Below are 19,846 nucleotides of genomic sequence, written 5' to 3' on the forward strand. Positions count from 1 at the left end.
AGTAAGAATCCATGATAGCTACAGTGAACCCAATTATAAAAATTAGATGTGGCACGCTAGGCCTTAAAGACTGAACTACAGAGCTATACAGTAACTACCATCTCGCATGTACACAACTCTTGTATCAAAGCAGTGGGCCATATCCTCACCTAGTGTAAAAGAGCAGCTCTACTCAGAGTCAATGGAGCTATGTTGATTTTTACCAGCTGAGGAACTGGCCCATTATTTCTTTTACTTTGTGGCACTGTGGATTGACTGGAAACCAAGATGGGAATTATCAACCTGGTAAAGGCTAATGCATTAGCCTCTGCTCCGGAGACAAATTCTGCCTTCACTTACACCCATACAGCTCCATTGATTTTTGTGAAGTTGCATGGGTGTAACTGAGCATTTCCAATAGGTTCACATCTTGTCTTAAATCAGAAGTAGAGATGGTTTTATCCTAGTCCCTAACAGAAGTTCAACACCACCACCAGGCTAGTTCAATAGGATTCATTTCTCTCTAACCCAGTGGTATCTAAACTGTGGTGCATGGAGTACAAAGAAGTAGCTGGTTACTCAGCACTGCTGGCTTTCCTGCTTTTTTCCCCTCTAGCAGCCAAATCCCATTAAGAGACATTTAGAAGTGCATTACAAATTCTACTAATACCACTTTTCCATGTAAGCAATTGCTATAGTTGCCACAAAGATGTTATTCAAGCACCACTGGGAGGGGAGAAGGCCTATCCAATCATGCATGGCAGAGGTGGTGCCCAGCAAACAATTTCTTTATTAAAATGTGGTGCCTGACATGAAAATAGCTGAGAGGCCCTGCACCAGTCTAATGGAGAGGCCCACATGGAAAGGTCATGATAAGTCTCAGTTCAGAATTGTGGTAACTCACAGTCAGAGCTGTGTTTTTTGTTTCAGTTTAAACTTCATGGTCCTTCGTGAGAGTCAGCTAAAGAACTTGTACCAGTATTGTGACATGAACTCCCCCAGATCTCAAGCAGGAGACACGGAGCATCTTGTTCTAATGCCAAAAATTAGTTTTAATGTGCAATGTCTGTGTTCTAGAAGCAATTTAAATTCCAGCCTACAGTCACTTATGGTGCTCGTTCATAGCTCAAGCTGAAGCTACCTGAGATAATAGAACTACTTATTTAGATTCCTCTGAATGACATTACTGATATCGGTTTCCTCCCATTAGTTGCTGAGCCAAATTCATCCACGGTGCAATTCTACTGAAATCAGTGGAGTTAGTGCAGGGGTGAATTTGACCCAGTGTGCTTAGCAGTGTCTGCTATGAAAGTGTTAGGTTGTGATTCGAGGCTTACATAACACCATCAAATGCTTCTGCAGAAGCAAGTGGTGCTAGCAAGGAGGAACCAAACATCAGAACTGGCAGACACAGCAAGCAGACACATGCCACACCAGCCCCAAAGCAGGAAATATGTGTATAGGATGCAATGCTCAGATAAAAGAGGGGAAAAAGGAAAACTGGACAAAAGAGAGAAAAATGGTATGTGTTTAGCAAGTCATCTCCCTGTTCAGTCAGTTCCCTGAACTCAGTGGTCCCTATTAAGCAAGGCCTGGTCATTGTGAAACTGTGCTCTGAAATGTTACAAAGCAGAATTTTCTTCTCACCCAGGGCTCGATGCTGCACTGAGTAAGTTGAGAGAGATGCTAAGCAGGTTCAACACCCAGAGAAGTCAATCGGAATGGAGAGTGCTCACCACCTGGTGGGACAGAGTCCTGTGAACATACAGGTCCACCAGGAACTTTGTCTAACACTGCACTAAAAGGTTACACCATTTAGTTTCATTGCCAAAATTATCAGAGATCCATGAAGCTTAGATAAGCTTATTTAGGAAAAATAACTAGAACAGCAGCATCTTGGCGTGTTAAATGTATAATTACACAAGCTCACCTTCACTTTATTGTTTTTAATCAAATTTAGTGTGGGTGCGAGGTACTGGACTGATAGAACTGGAGACCCTGTTTATCCACAGAGCAAACACAATAGAAGCAGAAGCAGCACAAGCTTCCCCACATTGCCTCAACACTGTGCCCCAGCTCTGACCCACAGGGGCCACCATAGTATGGATGAGGGCAGCTGATTCCAAATAGTCCATTTAATCCTTGTCCTTTCTGCTGAAACTGATCACGGAAAGGCCCATTAATACCACAGGGCAAGGAACTTATTTGTGGTGCGGATACCTGTTCACACAGAATTGCACTGAGATGCACCAGTGTTTCACATAGCTGCCTGACCAGCTTCCGATGATGATAATATTTGGTTACTGCTAACGTGAGCCCAGTTTGAACCAAGAACCTAGTGCTGGAAGGCTCTGTAGTGGTTCTTAAATCTCCAGAGCCATCCAGCTTTCACTATAATGTTGACATTTAGTGAGAAGCTCTCAGAATCATCCCTTTCTAAAACAGAACATGCTTTCCAAGCTGACACATGGCACTATGACATTTTACATCAAGTTGAGGATCTGACCCCATGACCCGAAGAGGATATTGAAATCCAAGCTGTCCCATGTAACAAAGGCAACTTGGAGCACTGCTTTGCAGCTAATGGGCACCATTTCTCTCATTTTAAATGTTGTTATACAGGAGGGTTCTAACACTAAAGGAATCTAAATGAATCAAAACACTTCAGGTTAACCCAAAGGTAAGACACGGAAGTTTCCCTGAAAAACTGGATTTATCCCTCCTGCGATTTCCTGTTGGCAGCAACAACTAGCTCATCTGACTTCTTACACCCTTCATATACTTCCAGGAAATCAAGATTCACAACTTGCTTAAGAACCTTGCATGACCTTACTGGAAATATAACCTAACATTCCTTAAGTTGAACATACTGATTTGTTTTAGTATACAAGTGCAGAAGAAGTGTGTATCCTGGATTTTGGGAACATAAGAATGGATATACTGGGTCAGACCAAAGGTCCATCTAGCCCAGGATCCTGTCTTCCAACAGTGGCCAATGCCAGGTCCCCCAGTGGGAATGAACAGGAACAGTGATCCATCCCCTGTTGCCCATTCCCAGCTTCTGGCAAACAGAGGCTAGGGACACCATCCCTGCCCATCCTAGCTAATAGCCATTAATGGTAATTCTTTTTTTAACCCTGTTATAGCCTCCTATGGATTGCTATAGCAGCAATATAATATTTTCTGTCTTATTATCTATCCCTTACTTAATGATTCCCAACATTATGTTCACTTTTTTGACTGCCACAGCCCATTGAGTGGATGTTTTCAGAGAACTATCCACAATGACTCAAGATCTCTTTCTTGAGTGGTAACAGCTAATTTAGACCCCATCATTTTATATGTATAGTTGGGATTATGTTTTCCAATGTGCATTACTTTGCATTTATCAACACTGAATTTCATCTGCCATTTTGTTGCACAGTCACCAAGTTTCATGAGATCCTTTTGTAGCTCTTCGCAATCTGCCTGAGACTTAACTATCTTGAGTAGTTTTGTATCCTCTTCAAATTTTGCCACCTCACTGTTTACCCCTTTTTTCAGATCATTTATGAATATGTTGACTAGGACTGGACCCAGTACAGACCTCTGGGGCACACCACTATTTACCTCTCTCCATTCTGAAAACTGACCATTTATTCCTACCCTTTGTTTCCTATCTTTTAACCAGTTACCAATCCATGAGAGGACCTTCCCTCTTATTCCATGACAGCTTACTTTGCTTAAGAGCCTTTGGTGAGGGACCTTGTCAAAGGCTTTCTGAAAATCTAAGTACACTATATCCACTGGATCTCCTTTGTTCACATGCTTGTTGACCCCCTCAAAGAATTCTAGTAGACTGATGAGGCACGATTTCCCTTTACAAAAACCATGTTGACTCTTCCCCAACAAATTATGTTCATCCATGTGTCTGACAATTTTGTACACACACACACACACACACAGTTTAATGACATTTTCCTTCCTGCATCTCATACCTGGGAAGTGCCAACAGAACCATTTTAAAGCAATCTTTGGTGTATCCAGACCAAGCTGCATCTGGCAAATGCAGACAAATACAATTGCTAAGTCACACCACGTACAGCAGCAGTGAGACTACCTCTCATGTGTAAGGCCCAGCTCCTGCATCTGGCTCCAAAGGCAGACCTTGCGCCCACCAGAAAGCCCACTGAAGTCAATGGTGAGGAGGCATCTGTCCATGCTGGGCCAGTTGCAGGATTGGGGCCTAAGTCTGTCGATTGGCATAAGAGATTTCAATTCCATCAGATGAAGGACTGGCCAATATAGCCCAGTGAAGAATGAGTTCAAATGAGAAGAACATCTATTTAGTTGCATCCACATGCACACAAGTTAACTATTTGCTACTGTACTTTCACAAGTAATTATAATTTAAGAGAAAACTCCACCTGTATTATTCATGTTAGACTTACTAGCAGGCTACTCTGCCAGGGAAGAGAAGGCCAAGTTACAGCCATTCTAACAAAGAGTCTAGGACGTGGTAGGCTTAAGCAGCTATAAAGATTATAAATGTTTCCCTCTTCAAAACCCATTACTAAAGTGAAACTGTGACTGAAAATAATTTTCAAAGGCCAATGTTTCAATCCGATTTAAATCAAATCCCAAAAAGCCTCTATGCACTCTCTGGCCAGATAGTGGCTGAACTGCCCAATTTTAGGCAGATGGCCTCCCACAATTAATTTGCCACCTTGATGTAGAACCAGAGGTTGTCAATTAGTTAATAAATAACAAACATGCTGTTAGTCTTCAGTTTACTTTATGACCACATTGTCTTTTCTTCGGTGCAGGCTCTTTATCTTAAAAATTTTTTTACCACTTAATAATGAAAACATTGCTTTGGTTTTCTTGGCATACAGCAAATGTTTCCTTGGTTTTAAGATTTGTCAGGTTCAAAAACAACATGTCACCACTGTCCGTCTGGTTTAGAGGAGACCAGACCATAATTCCAGTGCAGGTTCCTAAATATACACAGACTGAAGCTTGGGTGACCTCACTGTCTGGCTACAGGGTTCACTCCATGGCTCTTGTTGGAAGGGTTTTCTTTTGCCGTTTGATCTTCAATCAACAATGCTTATCACTGGTAAGGTCTGCCAGCCATTTTTGAAAGCTTGATATTTTTAACACTACATTCTTCTTCATTTAATGTCCACTACTTACAGACAAGATAATACATGGGGGGTGGAGGTGCGGGGGGGTGGGGGGGGAGAGAGGAAGAATTACCTTCCTGATTTTAACATGAAACCACTGGCAAGCAGAGCTCAGAAGTAATGGAAGTGACTATTAGTTCCTAGTGTGATGACAAGTCACATTTTTCTGTGGTCAAAGTGCCCATTTTTCAATTTTTAAAGTATTTCTACTTTTTTTCCTCCAATTACATCCAAATGCTTCCCCCACCCACCCCAAGTGCTGAGACGAGCCAAGATAATTCAATTAAACTCTATTCCAGCTCTTGACAAAGAGCTTTCTTAAAAGTTTTCATAAAATTATAATCACTCCCACATTGCCGATTAAGGAATCTTGGGTACCCTGCCCCGTTTAGACAATAGGGTTACAAATCCAGCTCCCCATAGGATTCCCTAGAAAATTTCTATTATGAGATCACTCTTTTACTTCAGACTAGTGCAGTTAAAATGGCTCACTTTATAAAAATGCAATGTTAAGATAAACCTTTGTAGAAGATTAGAACCATTTCATATTCTCCATTGTTTTATTTCTTTGACAGAGAAAATGTTTATCTGTAAATTAGGGAGCAGTAATGGCATGTAAAGGAAAAAATGAAGTCCATTAATACAGTGCTGGCAACTAGTGCCAGACAGACATCCCTTGAGCCTGAGCACATCTCCAGAGAACAGATACAGTTGCACAGGCACTGGCAGTGCAAGCCCCACACAAACACACTATTCCTTACCATTGCACCTCATCCCTCATTTATTTATGCTGATGTAGTGCCTAGAGGCCCAGTCAAAGACCACGACCCAGAGAGCTCACAATCTAGGATTAGTCAAGACCCAAGAGGCTGAGCGGAGGGGGGGAGGGTGGGGGTTGTCGAAAGCAAAATAAAGAGGCGTAAATCCCTGTGCTAGAGAAACCATCTTTAGAGGTGAGAGGGTAGTTCAGTCTATGTGACCCATTCAGTCACTAGTCTTTCTATTGAGACTGCCAACATAACAGCAAATGTAGTAGTGTAGACACCTATCTACGACCTGGACAAAGGCCCACTAACTCTTTTCACACAGCCCAGGGAGCAGCCATTCAATGGAAACAGATTTCAATCAGTACCAACCTGAGCTGGCTTTGAACTGAGGACCTGGAAGCAAAAGGTTCCAGAACATACTTTCAATCCTGTTACTCACCCACCCATTTCCCTTATTTAAATTGATTTTGAAATCACGAAATATTTAAATGGTTTAGAATCTTCTTAAAAGTATTATAGATAGCCTAGGCAGTACCACCACCTTTCTCTGGATTAGTGCTAATGGGAATGAAAATTATGTGTGCGGTCAATGTTGGTGTTGCTGTCAAGTTGGTACTGAAGCCAGGAAGTGGTAGGTGAGTTCTGCAGAAAGAGAGAAGGCAGAAGAGATAAGCATAGATGAGACAGGGGTCGGAGACTTTGAAGCAAAGAACCAGGAGATAGAGAGACTGAATTTTAGAAGATGAGTGAAGGATGGGTAAGAGTGAGGCGGTCAGAAAGAGAAAGAATGGAAATCAAGTTGATATGGAGGGGAATCCCGAACAGATGGGGAAATGAGGCACTAAAGCAGACATAGTAATAACATTTGCTGTTTTCTAGAGGCTCTTAAGGGCTTTCCAAACACTAAGCTTCAACACTACTGTGACAAAGGGAAGAATTATTCTCTCAATTTTACAGGTAGAAAAGCAGAGGTTCAAAACACCTACATTTTCAGAAGTGACCAATGATTTGGGAGGCCTCAATCTCTGGACGCGCAACTTGAACCACCTTCAAAAGCTCCAGTTTGCAGAGAGCAGATGCTCAGCACCTTCTGATAATCAGGCCCCTATACGGATCTCAGACAGGGCACCACAAAAAATGGAGCTGAAAAATCACTAGTTACTTCTGAAAATGAAGGCCTAAGAGACATGGTCAGATCAAACAGCAAGTCAGTGACAAGGCCAGGAATAAAATCCATATCTCCCAACTCTGACACCATGGGGACCTGAAGCAAAAAGGAGAAAGAGAAAGATGATGACTTCCTCTAGAGGGGAGAGAAAGAGAAGAATGGGGCTATATGAGTGGAGCAAGAGACAGGCCAGGAGAGAAAAAAAGACAAAGCCTCTCCAAGGAATCCAAACTGGAATGGAAACTGTGAGTCAGACATTTTTGGTATATCTTGTGGGAAGAAAAACTATGTTAATGTAATCTGTTTAATCCAATAGAAAAATGCTTATCACCTTCTAAAAGAGCTCCCATAAAAACAATGAACCCTGTTCTGCCATCAGACACTGGTATGGGTCAAATCCAGAGTGAGTGGCAGAATGACATTAGAGCAGGGCTGACTTTGGCCCAAGGGGAGCCGTGCATGCATAGCCAAGGCCGCAAGTGTTCCCAATATTGTTTTCATTTTGGAACAGAGTATCTCTGTTTCCATAAAAACTCTGAAGTACCAGGGCTATATATTTTGCAACATCCAATGCCATGGTCCTTTGTGTCAGGGTAATGTCTGTAGCAGAGTGGAAGTGATACAAGTACATTAGCCAGTCTTAAGGATCTTTTACGGAAGTTGATGGGACTGTATCTGCACCAGGAGTAAGTCAGCACTGCTCCATTGACTTAGAGGAATTACTCACACTGAGGATCAGGCCAGATATTTCCACTTTAATTTCCTTGCTCTTGTGAGGTTAGCCGACCCTTATGAACACAGAATAATCATATCACAAAGAGTGAGAGGGTGAGTTTTTAAGGCAATACAGAAAATCTACATTTTACATTAAGCACTCATGCAATCCAGCTTTCTTGTGACCATGCTATAATTAGAGGTCAAGAAACTGCCTCAGACTAAAAGTCACCTGATTTCCTCAGACAAGGCTTCTCAGAAATAGCTCACGCTACCCAGTAGAAACTGATTTTCAAATAATAGTACCACAATAACAATTACTGATATAGGGCCCTAATTTAACACTTACCTAACAGATACATACAGCACGGAGCTGAAATGAAACCATACAGTAGCCAGGAAGAGATTTAATTATATCTACAGAGGTCAACCAATCTATGCAAAAGATTATAATGGAGGATGGATATTCTGTGGCATAATGCAAAGATTCAGCCTGCAGGCTACGCAGCAGACAGTTCCATTTTTCAAAGAAGAAATGGCATCCATCAGAACAGAACACCAAAAAGGAACAATAAAAGAATGGAGGATGCACATGACTAAAATATTTAAACCTACTTATATAAGTGAGTCAGACAGATGATTTAACACCATTCTCAACCACATCTTTATAACAGTTTTGATTATTGCTCATTTCAGTGTATGTTGCATTGTAGGTTACTCCCCCCCCTACAGGAAATAAATCCCAAAATGTAAGCCTTAATTATAAAAAAGGTGTATGGAAAAAAATCACAAAAGTGGAACATTAAAACTCAAATCTCCCATTAGGAGTTAATGGTAGCAAAATTGGAATCATGGCACCACTTCACCCGTACTTTAGCAATGCAAAATAAAAAAGAAAGAAGCCAGAGAAGATGTTGTACGCAACAGCTAAAAACAGAAGCCTGATAGTGACTAGATGGAAAATTGTCTAGGAAAACACATTAGCAGCATAATAACTTATTTTTAATGTAGAGCTGTTAGGAAAACACAATTATATGCTTCATTTATACTGAAAGATATAATCCAACTTATGGTAAAAGCATTTAGAGCGCTATTCATAAAAAGGATGAACACAAAGGTAACTGGGAAAAAAAATCATTCCACATCTAGGGGGATGACACATTCCCCCCTCTCCTCCACCCGCCTCCCTGATTCACAACAAAATGCTGCTGGCTTGAATAATCTGCATATGGATACAGAGTGCTCCATGCCTCTTCTGCAGTTTAATACAGACACACAAGGAAAGCAATGGTGGAACATGCAGAAATACCCTAAAAAGAAAACAATCCTACTTTACCCGTAGTGAATAAAAACAAATAGCAAAAGTAGGACACTGAAAGAACAGGGATAAAGAGCATAGCGTGGGTCACAGGTGTCCTCTATATTAACAATCATCCCTGAAACTAGCAGAAATAATGTGTGTGGTACACTTTTATAAACCATTATAGAACTGCTCCTTTTTATGAATACAAAGTGAACTACAGTTTGTCACCAGTAATGCTTTTTAGACTGTTCATGCACGGAGAAAGATTCTGATCTCTGTTATACCACTGTCAGTAAGCAGTAACTCTACTGACATCAATACTTAGTCCAGATTTATGGCTGCATAACATAAATCAGACTCTGGCCCAGTGATTTTAAGGAAAATGTTCATAGTCAATTTGAAGAATCATAAATAAGTAAAAGAAACTTTAAGATTTTGAACCATTATCTTCAGTGTGCCAACTCCCTCCTCACCACATGTGCATAAAACTTTTGTGGATCAGGCCTTTAAGGGATTTAATCAGAACTGACCTTTACAACCATATTGTTATATAAACCAGCGTAGTCTTCAAGATATCTCTATTATTCCAAAAGCAACTAGAATAAAGCCTTCTCTCTGCACATATAGCTAGAACAACAATTTCTATGAATGGATGGGCATTCATTATTTAGCTCTGAATTTCTGATTTAATAAAGCCCACGGCAAAATAGAGCTTCAAACACTTTCTACTATGCAGATAGAATGCATAAACCATCAAAGAATATGCTGTAGGAAGCTGGGATGGCCCACTGAGTGACTCAGATAATTCCCAAGATTTTAGGTCCTTGCCCATCTTCAGGGAATTATTCAACATTTGCTATCAAGAGGAGTTCCCTGCACAAAGTGAGAATAAAATAGACCCCAAATTAAAAATTTACTGGACATTTTATTCCCAACCAATAGTCTCTCTTGAAAGAAAAAAAGATTTATGTTTCTTCAAAACAGAACTGGCTTAGAAAGTAAAAAGGAACAGAAAATATTTTATCTTCCAGCATGGCAAAGTAATAAAACATTGAAAAAGGCCAGTGTTTATCACTGCAATTTATAATGTACAGTAAAAGTCAAAACAAAACAGAATGTTCCATAAAAATGTATTCATTAGATTGACCCTGTTTTATACCAGTAGGGCAGATTCAATTTCTAATGAGTGTTTGTTTGTTTTTGAAGAAGAAAATGTTGCTACAAATTAATACTTATCTCATGGCTTGTGGGTTTTAATTATCTATAATTTATGACAGTATATTAACAAAATAGTTTTTTATCAATTTAAGAACTGAGAAGGCAAAATACAGGGAAATTATGGTATATCTGAAGCAGCAAAGTAACTAATAGTTTTATTAGAAAGGCTTAGGGCAGTGGTTCTCAACCAGCGGTCCAGGGTCCCCGAGCAGGTTTCAGGGGGACCTCCAGGCAGGGCCAGCATTAGACTTGCTAGGGCCCAGGGCAGAAAGCCCCACCGCATAGGGCTGAAGCCCTGGTCCCTAAGCCCCACCACCTGGGGCTGAAGCTGAAGCCTGAGCAATGTAGCTTTGTGGGGGCCCCTATGGCATGGGGCCCCAGGCAATTACCCTGCTTGCTAGCCCCTAATGCCAGCCCTGGCTTTTATATGCAGAAAACCAGTTATTGTGGCACAGGTGGGCCATGGAGTTTTTATAGCATGTTGGAGAGGGGGGCTCTGAAAGAAAAAGGTTGAGAACCTCTGGCTTAGGGAACAGGTTTTGATTATGCTATTGACTTCTAAAAATGTTAGACATGTTAAGGCGTCTACAGCTTTCCACTGACATGCATGCATAACTCCCATTAATAATAATGGGAGGTGCAGTGAGCAGATCATGTATTCCTAGTGTTAAAGAGGTATACTCTCTACACCAGGGACTGAAATACATCATGAATTAGACAACATAAACTATATTCAGTAATTATGATTATCAGATTGTTTGCAAATTTAATATCAAGAACTTTTTAATATGCACAGTTATAATTAAGAGGGATTTATATTTAAATTTCTTTATGTAGGAAAATATACAGAAACATACTCATTCACTGTCAAAAGTTACTTATAGAGATAAGAGACCAGAGCATTGGCAGCCCAATAACACATCTAGTACATTACAACATAACACTGCATCCTACAGCTCATAAGACAAAGAACAGTCCTGATCCTGCATTCCTCACGCAGGCAAGATCCCCACTATCTTACTCTTATTCAGTAGCAGTTTCGCCTGAATAAGGATTGCAAAACTGGGCCTTTGAATATTACTTATTTTAAATTAATGTACCTGAATTATTCATTACATACATGCCAACAATTCAGCTAATACAATGTACATGCTCACTAAGGGCTCTGGGAGCAGGATGGGGCCCTAGGACAATAAAACTGCAATTTACCATGAACCCTTTATACATAATTTACTTACCAGGAATTTCAACATTGTTTAAAAGCAAAGGGCCCATATAAATATTTATTTGAACCAAAGTGGGCATGAACCCAAGATTTTCATGGAGCAGGCAGCGGTGTGTAAAAACCATCACATGACAGAGTGTCAATCATCTTACATGCCACAGATGTGTGCTGCCTTGGTCATGTACATAATATATTCACAATAAAAAATAACACACCTTGAAAAATAAGCGGCTTATTAGAGTCTGAGGAAAATGCATCATAATACGCCTAAGCATGTAAAAAACCTTAGCCTGCTGGGGAATTCTGCCCCTCTCCCCAGTAGGTGGCAGCGCTAAATGTAAAAGAACTGGTGTGCATGCAGGAGGGGGAGGTGCCAATTCCAGGCACCCATGCCCCAGAGTGGAGGGTTGGAATAGGACTGGAGTAGGTGGGCACTCACAGGCTACAGTCATGGGTGTAAACAGGAGTGCCTGGGCAGGAGGACAGGTGTGGATCCACTAACCATTCCCCTTCCCCAGAGGGAAGGGTGGGGGGAAGAAGAGCCACATAGTGAGGCCAGAATTTGCCCTACCTGAGCCAGCATTCACCATCACACACAGCTAGCGGAGGGCCCCACTCCCATGAAGCCCATTGGGAGAGCTTTAGATGCACAGGCAGTCCCTTGCATGTGGTGCTGAACGTATGCCCCCATTTCATTTTATCTTTAAAAGCTCCTGTCTTTTTTAAAATGGAAATTCTCATGCATAATAGGCACCTCAATAGTTGTAAAAAGGAATTGCGGCTCACTGCAGCGCACAGATGAGATCGGAAATCTCATGATAACAATATCATGTTCAGTAAGTGCACAAAACAATTACATTAACATTTCAGGATGCTTTGGGCTAAAGTGTGTTTCCTCAGTGAGCTTGCTGGTTGTACTGAAAGTGCCTATTGGCTCAGCCATAGCACCGGCAGAGCTATTGTTATGCTCTCAGCTAGAGCTATTTATACACTGTGACACTGCGCACTCCTTTCAATCTTCATCTTTCTCCACCTATTCGGGGGCGGGGGGGAAGAGCCCCCCTAAAACTAAAAGCATTTTAGTCGGAGAGCTTGAAACTTACTTCTAAGCTCCTCCTTATTCAAATTATATATTTGCTGAGGTTCTCGATGCAGATGGAGACTTCAAGCACAAGAACCAGCCCATGGAAAAGGAAATACGAGCCAGGCCCAAGAGTCCTTCCCACCTCAATCTGCTTCAGCCCAGACTCTCGTCTAATAATAGAGAAGGGGGATCATGCTGAGGAGCTGCCGCTCACCCACAGGTCTGAATTAAGGGTTAGAGGAGTAGCAGGTGGAATGCAGTACCACATTACTGCCTTCTCCTTATTCACAGCGAGCCCAAAACTCATTCCATTTGTAATGGCCATGAGTAGTGATAATTAAACTCTTTCAAGGCGTTTATTTCCTCTTCCTTCAGACTTTACCACCACATCTGCCTTCTCTGTGTCTGTATCGGTGTGCGTTGTTCAATGATGAGCACATTGTCAGCACTAAACACACAACGCGTATCATGGATGGGTGGAGGGAAATCTGTATATGAAGACCAAGAGTCTCATGAAAAGGGAAGATCTCACAGGGGGAAGCAGCCTTCTGTTTCAGAGGAAATGAGCACACACAAAGAGTATCTCTCTGTGGAATGCCTGGGAAGGTGAAGAGCGGACCACCAGTAACTGCACAATAACTTGAGCCTGCAGTGTGCAGAACAGGATAGGAATTCAGACACAGTAGCCCACAAACATACCCTGGAGTAGAACCAGATGATGCACACCACCTCCTGTTCATCTTGCTCAATTTTTAATATTAAAATTAGTCACACTTGCATCTTTCTGCATTTGGTCCAAAAAACAAAGTGGGCCAAATTCAACCCAGTGGGCTCTCACCTAAGGTAAAGTTGGTGCACTGTGCATAAGCAAATGGCATCTGATAGCTCAGGAAAAAAAAATTCTAAACATCAGGGAAAGGGTTAGTATTTTCCCTTCTTCCTCTGCCTGTCGTAAGATCTTCAGTAGTAGTGACAACAGCAGCACCTGGTGGCATGGTCGGTACCCTGTATGTTCCTCTGCAACATCCCATTCAGCTTGTCAGCGCAAAGACTAGAAATTTTCTTACTTATTTTACTCTATTAATTAGAGAAAAGTAGCTCCATCTGTGCTCTCAGAGCATTACACTCACAGCAATTCTCACACTGGATGTATTAACAAATAGCTCCAAAATGATCACAAGAGTCTAACCTGCCAATCCCACCTTTGATTCCACAAAAATGGGCCCCACAGAATTTTCTCCGTCGCTCAAGTCAAAGTTTTTGGAAGCACATATTAACTTTTACATTGTGACTTTCCACTACAGGGCACTCTGCTCTCAAGCTGCCACAGGGAGAGCATGTCACTCAGGTTATGGACAAATGAGCACTGCCCCAGTTAGAGCTTTGGATGAATAACCCATGCAGCATCTTCTACATCAAAAAAACTGAGAACAAGCTAATTTCTACAATCTTTTAATAATAACAATATATTACTATTAATAATATTATTAATACAAGCAGTGTTTTAGACTTGTAGCTCTTAAAGTCTTCTGCTTATAGTCTCCTGGACACCCAAGCTCTCATGTGCTTTCGCAATTGATATTTCTGTACTAATCAAAATTTATCTTCCCTCCCATTTAGCTGTTTGCCCGATTTTTAGTATTTTCAGAGTGATCCTGTTGTTAAAAAAAAAAAAAAAAAAAAAAAAGCACAACTAGCAAAAGTCAGGTGGAAAGAAGTAATTTCCAATTAAAATTGTTCAACTTCAGGGAAAATTTCTGGGCATTTTTAAGAAATGATAGTATGTTAGTAAGTCTAATTCGAGTTATACAAGATATTTAAATGACCCAAACAGCAGAGAATGTTTAATACATACAGTTTACAAATGAAAATTCATTTGCTAAGTCTTTATAAACCATATTGCTTTGTTCTTCAGTTCGATTCAAAGTGTTACTGTAGAAAAACTAATGGGCATTCTAGTTGCAGCTCTGAAACATTAAAACTTTCACGTCTTTCATTAACTTTTTAAATACGAGCACCAGAATTTGGCAATATGAAACCCAGACCCAGCTACGCATTCAAGTTTATCCATATAAATAATCCTCCAAAGGTTTTACTCCAAACTGTTTTGTTACTAAAATGTTCAAGTGTTGTTTTCCTCAAACCCGTGGAGCAGGGTGGCACTTGCAGAGAACTACTTGTCCCTCGAGCGCTGAATCCATCTATCACTGCTTTATCCTCTTGCTGCTCTTGGATGAAGGATTATTTCCTAAAATACCTCTGGCACTCTCGAATACTCCCCACCAAATTCCTTGCTAGTTACAAAAAAGGGTGTTTTTCCGTGCAGCAGCAAGTGGAAAAATCCAGATTAAAAAGATTGCTATGCTGCACTATAGCTCTTATGAAATACACATAACTCAGGTCTGTCTGCTGTGTTTAACAGAAGTAGCTGTGTTGGGCGGATGAGAAGGCGAGCGAGATACTGACAAGTGAGGGGGCAAGAACCCGGAGTCCAAAGCCAGAGTTCCGAAAAATGCAAACAAATGTACCAAGAGCCGCGGCCCAGCAGCTAACCACGCCGGGGAAGCCAGGTTTGCAAAATACAGGGAAAACATGCCGAGATCCCTTTGGGCAAAACATCCCCGTGGGGAATAAATGCACCCAGCACACAACGCTCCCACACTCACCCGAAAGCGCTTCTCTCCTAGCCCGTACATTCTCCAGCCCGAACCATCGCCACACTTCCAAAGCAAGCCGCCGCCCGGTCGCACGCAACTCCCCTGCCCGTCCCCACTCACTCCCTCGCTCACACACAGCCCAGCGTGCGCGCTGCTGTCGGTGTGTTGCTTTGTTTTCCCCTCCAGCCACAGGGGTGTTCGCAGGCAGCAGCCCCGCGGGTGCGATGGGGGCAGAGACGGCACCGCCGCTGCCTGCCCCCGGCCCCCAGGGGCTCGCTCCCGGCCCGGGCGCTGCTCTCGGAACTAGTTTTGAAATTCCCTCCCGCCGGGCGCTGGGGCTCGGCCGCCCGCGGCACTGGGCTCCCCGCCGGGGGAGTTCGGCCCGTCAGGGGCGGCGAGCACCCAGGCTTGGCCCGCGCCCGCCCGCCCGCGGTGACAGGTCCCGCCCGGCAAGTTTGCCGGCCGGGCTGGGCGCACGGCCCAGAGCCCCCAGCCCGCGGTACCTTGTTGCAGTGGTAATAGTCCAGGGGGCCCAGGCAGCCGGGCTCGGCCCCGGGCAGCGAGGCCACCGCGCTGGGCGCCGAGGGGTAGAAGCGAACGTCCATGGCGGGGCGAGCGGGGGCGGCGGCGGCACGAGGAGGCTCCAGCGGGCATGGAACCGGCTCCTCCGGCGGCGGCGGCTCTGCCTCTGGCTGGGCGTGCGGCAGGCAGGGGCGGGGCGGGGAGCGGGGGGCAGAGCCGGCTCCTCTCCTCGCTCGCTCGCTATTGTTCCAGGCGCCGAGCCGCTGAGCGGGGCTGGGACGGCCCCCTGCCCGCCAGGGAGAGGGGCTGCCCCCCAAATCTCCCCACAACTGAAGAGGGGCTGGGACCCCCACCCCACGGGAGAGGGGCTGGGACCACCCCAACTCGCCACGGGAGAGGGGCTGTCTCCGAAGCTCCCCCACTGGAGAGACCCTGGGACCCCCGACCCAAACTCTCCCCCTCCAGGAGAGGGCCTGGGACCCCCGACCCAAACTCTCCCCCCCACAGGAGAGGGGCTAGCAACCCCTACCCCAACTCCCACCTATGGGAGAGGGACTTGGACCCCCAAAATTCCCCCCAGAGGACAGGGGCTGGGACCTCCCAAAAGGAGAGGGGGTGAGATCCCTCCAACCTCCACCCCCCCAACTCCACCACACAAAGGAGAGGAGCTGGGACTCTCCCCAGGTCCCCCACCAAGAGAGGTGCTGGGACTCACCCCCCAAATCTCCCTCCCACAGGAGAGGGACTCGTCTCTCCCCCCCCCCAAACTCCTACAGACAGGAGAAGGACTGGGATTCCCCCCTGCCCCCAGAGAGTGGCTGAGACTTTTCCTTAGCCTCCCTAACTCCCCCCTCCCAAAGCAGCAGAGAAACTGGTCGTTCCCCCTCCCCACCCCAGCCCCCCAACAGGAGAGGGAGTGTAACCTCCTCATCAGCATCCTCCAGCAAGGGGCTAAGATTTATATACACACACACCCAAAAAAGTAAAGGTTCTGGGACTCCTCCTCCTTCCCCCCCAGGAAAGGAGTTGGAACCTCTGATCCCCACCCCTAGTGGTGTTGGCACTCCTGCCTCTCCCCCTCCCCTGAGAGGGTCCAGTTTTACGCTCTCTACCCCAGTCCTCCAAAATTCTTAGGTCTCCACCTACCCCCAATCTCTAGAGAGGGTCTGAGTCTCTTCTGCCCTCTCCCTACAAAGGTCTGAGCTGCTATTTGCAACTGCACTCCTGAAAGGGGCATATTTTCTTTCTGCCCTACTATAAAGAGGTTGAATCTCCTTGTCTCCTCCCCCCTCCATGAAAAGGAGCAAGGCTTTCCTCCCTGCCCATCCCGCAGGAACATGCCTCAGGTCCAAAGCTTCTGAAGTGGCTTCTCATTTTGGATGCCCCAAGTTAGGCTCCATCACCAACATTTTCAAACGCCAGGGCCTAAAATCAGGCACTTTTGATCACAATTAGTGACCCACTAAGTGGCCTGATTTCTAGAGATGCTGAGCACCCACAACATTCAATGACTTCAGTGGGAGCTGTGTGTGCTCACTTCTGAAAATCAGGGCCCCACAGGTGTCTAAAGTTGGCACCCAACATTTAGAGGCTAGTTTTGAAAGGGGGAAAAGGTCCAAAACTCTCCTTTCCTTCTGTGCATCCCAAGGACAGGTGCTGATCTTGGTACATTTCATCTGAGTCACCTGCCCCACTCACCAAGGAATGGGGGTGACTCTCCCACCTCCTGCCCGCTCCACCACAAACACATACATTGGTTCCTGGACGTTCCTGTCTCTGTAACAGACTCTGCCTTTCACAAGAATAAAGCCACCATGCAGTTTCCTTCCAAGTACCACATGCTCACCTATAGTTGAGGAGGAGCTGGGCAATGTATTAAGGGGCAAGACTCGGCAGGTATAGGCCATATAGATCAGATGCTAGACCACCTTGTGAATGGAGGTTGTTCATAACTCTGAATAAAACATGGTTGTTTTTTCAAAAGTTTACAGCTGAACATTGACTTAATACAGCTTTGAAACTTTACTATGCACAAGAAAAATGCTGCTTTGAACCATTTTAATTTAAACAAGCACAGACCCAGTTTCCTTACCTTGTCAAATCTTTTTTTAAAAACTTTCCCTTTATTTTTTTAATAGTTTACGTTTAACACAGTACTGTGCTGTACAGTATTTCCTTTTTTTGTGTGTGTCTGCTGCCTGATTGTGTACTTGCGGTTCCAAAGGAGGTGTGTGGTTGCCTGGTCAGTTTGTAACTCTGGTGTTCATAACTCTGAGGTTCTGCTGCATATGGCGAGGGTTTGAACTGTGCATAACAGGCTAGTCCCTCTGAGGACAGGTTGGGCATGGGCATGGGCTGAGGTAGTTTTGTTGGATTGTCACATGGGCACCCTCACGCTGTCACCTCACATTAGGTTCTGGCACATCTCCCTTTTGTGGTCCGTTTTCTCTCTTTTCTCCTTTTCCATTCCTTTTCTTATTTGCCTTGTTGGGTTTTTTTATTAATTTTTTTGTAGATTTTCTTGTTCTCTTATTTTTTAATGCTGTTCTTCCCTTTTTAATTCCTCCCTGAATGGGCTGAATCCCACCCCATACTCCCCCACTCAATGGAAAGCTACATACTGGAGAGGGCATCCATTAGTGTCATCCACGGCTGGCGGGGCTGAGCACCATGAGTGCAAGGAGAGTAGCTTGGGCCTGGCAAACTTTTGCCTTAGGCCTGATCTAAATTAGGTGAACATAGCTACAGCGCACAGGGGTGTGAAAAATTCACACCCCTGAGCACTGCAGCAATTCCAACCTAACCCTCGGAAATTCTTTTGTCAACCTAATTACTGCTGCTTGAGGTACAGCAATGGCAAAACCCCTTGGGTTTCTGTAGGAAGTGTCTATGCTACAATGTTGCAGCACCCTAGCTGTGTTGTTGTAGCACCTATAATGTAGACATGGCCTGAGCCTGCAGACAGGCATAAGGGAGCTGCTCCTGCAGCTAGTTCCATATTAGGAGTCTCAGGATAGGCCTGGCAAGTACTCAACAATACATAGGGTCATATTCTGTTCTCATTTACTCCACTGCTAATCCATGGATTTCTGTGGAATTACTCTGGATTGATATTAGCATAAATGAGCAGAATTTGGCCCAGGGAGATGCTAAGCTATGCACTAGAGGCACACCCTGTGGGAATGGGCCAAACACAAGGGGAAAGTGGGTGAGAGGTTGGATCCAGACATATGCCATGAACACCTGGCATACAACTTTTTGATTTCCTGGGATCAGTGTTTCTAGTGATGATTGTTAGGTTTTGATGTTCCTCACCAGAAGAGGGGTGTAGGCCATACAATATCTTGGAAGGTGAAGAGGACTATGGAGCACTCTTGTTGGTACAAGGGGATGGGGGGACTGTAACAAGCAGCTGAGGCAAAGAAAGGAAAAGAGGGTGGTCATCAAAAGAGGTTGAGCTGAGCAGAAGCTCATAGGGCTGCTACATGGGGGAGATGAGCACTGGAGAATGTAGGGTGCTACTGTGTGGGGGGGTTGAGCCATGGGGCTGAGATAAAAGGAAGACGAGTTCTGCCTGAGGTAAGGGTTGGGATGTAAGGGAACCAAGAGGTTTGTTGCGGGAGGAAGAGTTGCTGGGCAGGTCAGAGAAAGGCCTGGCTGGCAGAAACGGAGATTTGGCTGGGGAGAGGAAGCAGAAGAAGCTGCTATGGGAAGATGCTTGGCTTGGCCAAACACATGCTCTGTCACAGTAGCTGCGCCAAGCCTGAAGCCTGACTATGCATGGGGCTAGCTGAAGCAAGCTGTCGGCAAGGAGGACTCATCACTCCATCATGTTCCAGTTCTCAGTTATTAATTACTTACTAAAAACAAAAGCTTAGTTTTGGGTGACTCCTGTGGAGAAGGCAAAGGGAGTGCCTCAGGCCACAGTGGTTGGAGGAAAGCTAACATTAGAACCCAGTGGAGATTTGGGGAATCGTTGATAACATGTTTTAACTCTAAATTGGGTTCTAATCTGTTCCAGTAACCCAGACTGATGAGGAGAAG

At 44.3% G+C, this 19,846-nt stretch overlaps 1 protein-coding gene across 3 annotated transcripts in view; it reads right to left on the minus strand.

The window, feature by feature from the left end:
- The window catches only part of TOX2 (TOX high mobility group box family member 2), a 264,355-nt gene extending 248,390 nt beyond the window's left edge, over positions 1–15,965 (minus strand). For 2 of the 3 annotated variants that reach the window (XM_054046244.1, XM_054046242.1), the window contains exon 1: positions 15,784–15,965. In XM_054046244.1, coding sequence (XP_053902219.1) covers positions 15,784–15,885 — 102 coding nt within the window. In that variant the 5' untranslated portion in view covers positions 15,886–15,965. Of the gene's footprint in view, positions 1–15,289; positions 15,425–15,783 lie in introns of those variants that run through there. The other variant, XM_054046243.1, reaches the window with a different exon arrangement.
- Positions 15,966–19,846: the final 3,881 nt, after the last annotated feature.

This window comes from Malaclemys terrapin, chromosome 12, assembly GCF_027887155.1.
Source record: "Malaclemys terrapin pileata isolate rMalTer1 chromosome 12, rMalTer1.hap1, whole genome shotgun sequence".
Lineage (NCBI taxonomy): Eukaryota > Metazoa > Chordata > Testudines > Emydidae > Malaclemys > Malaclemys terrapin.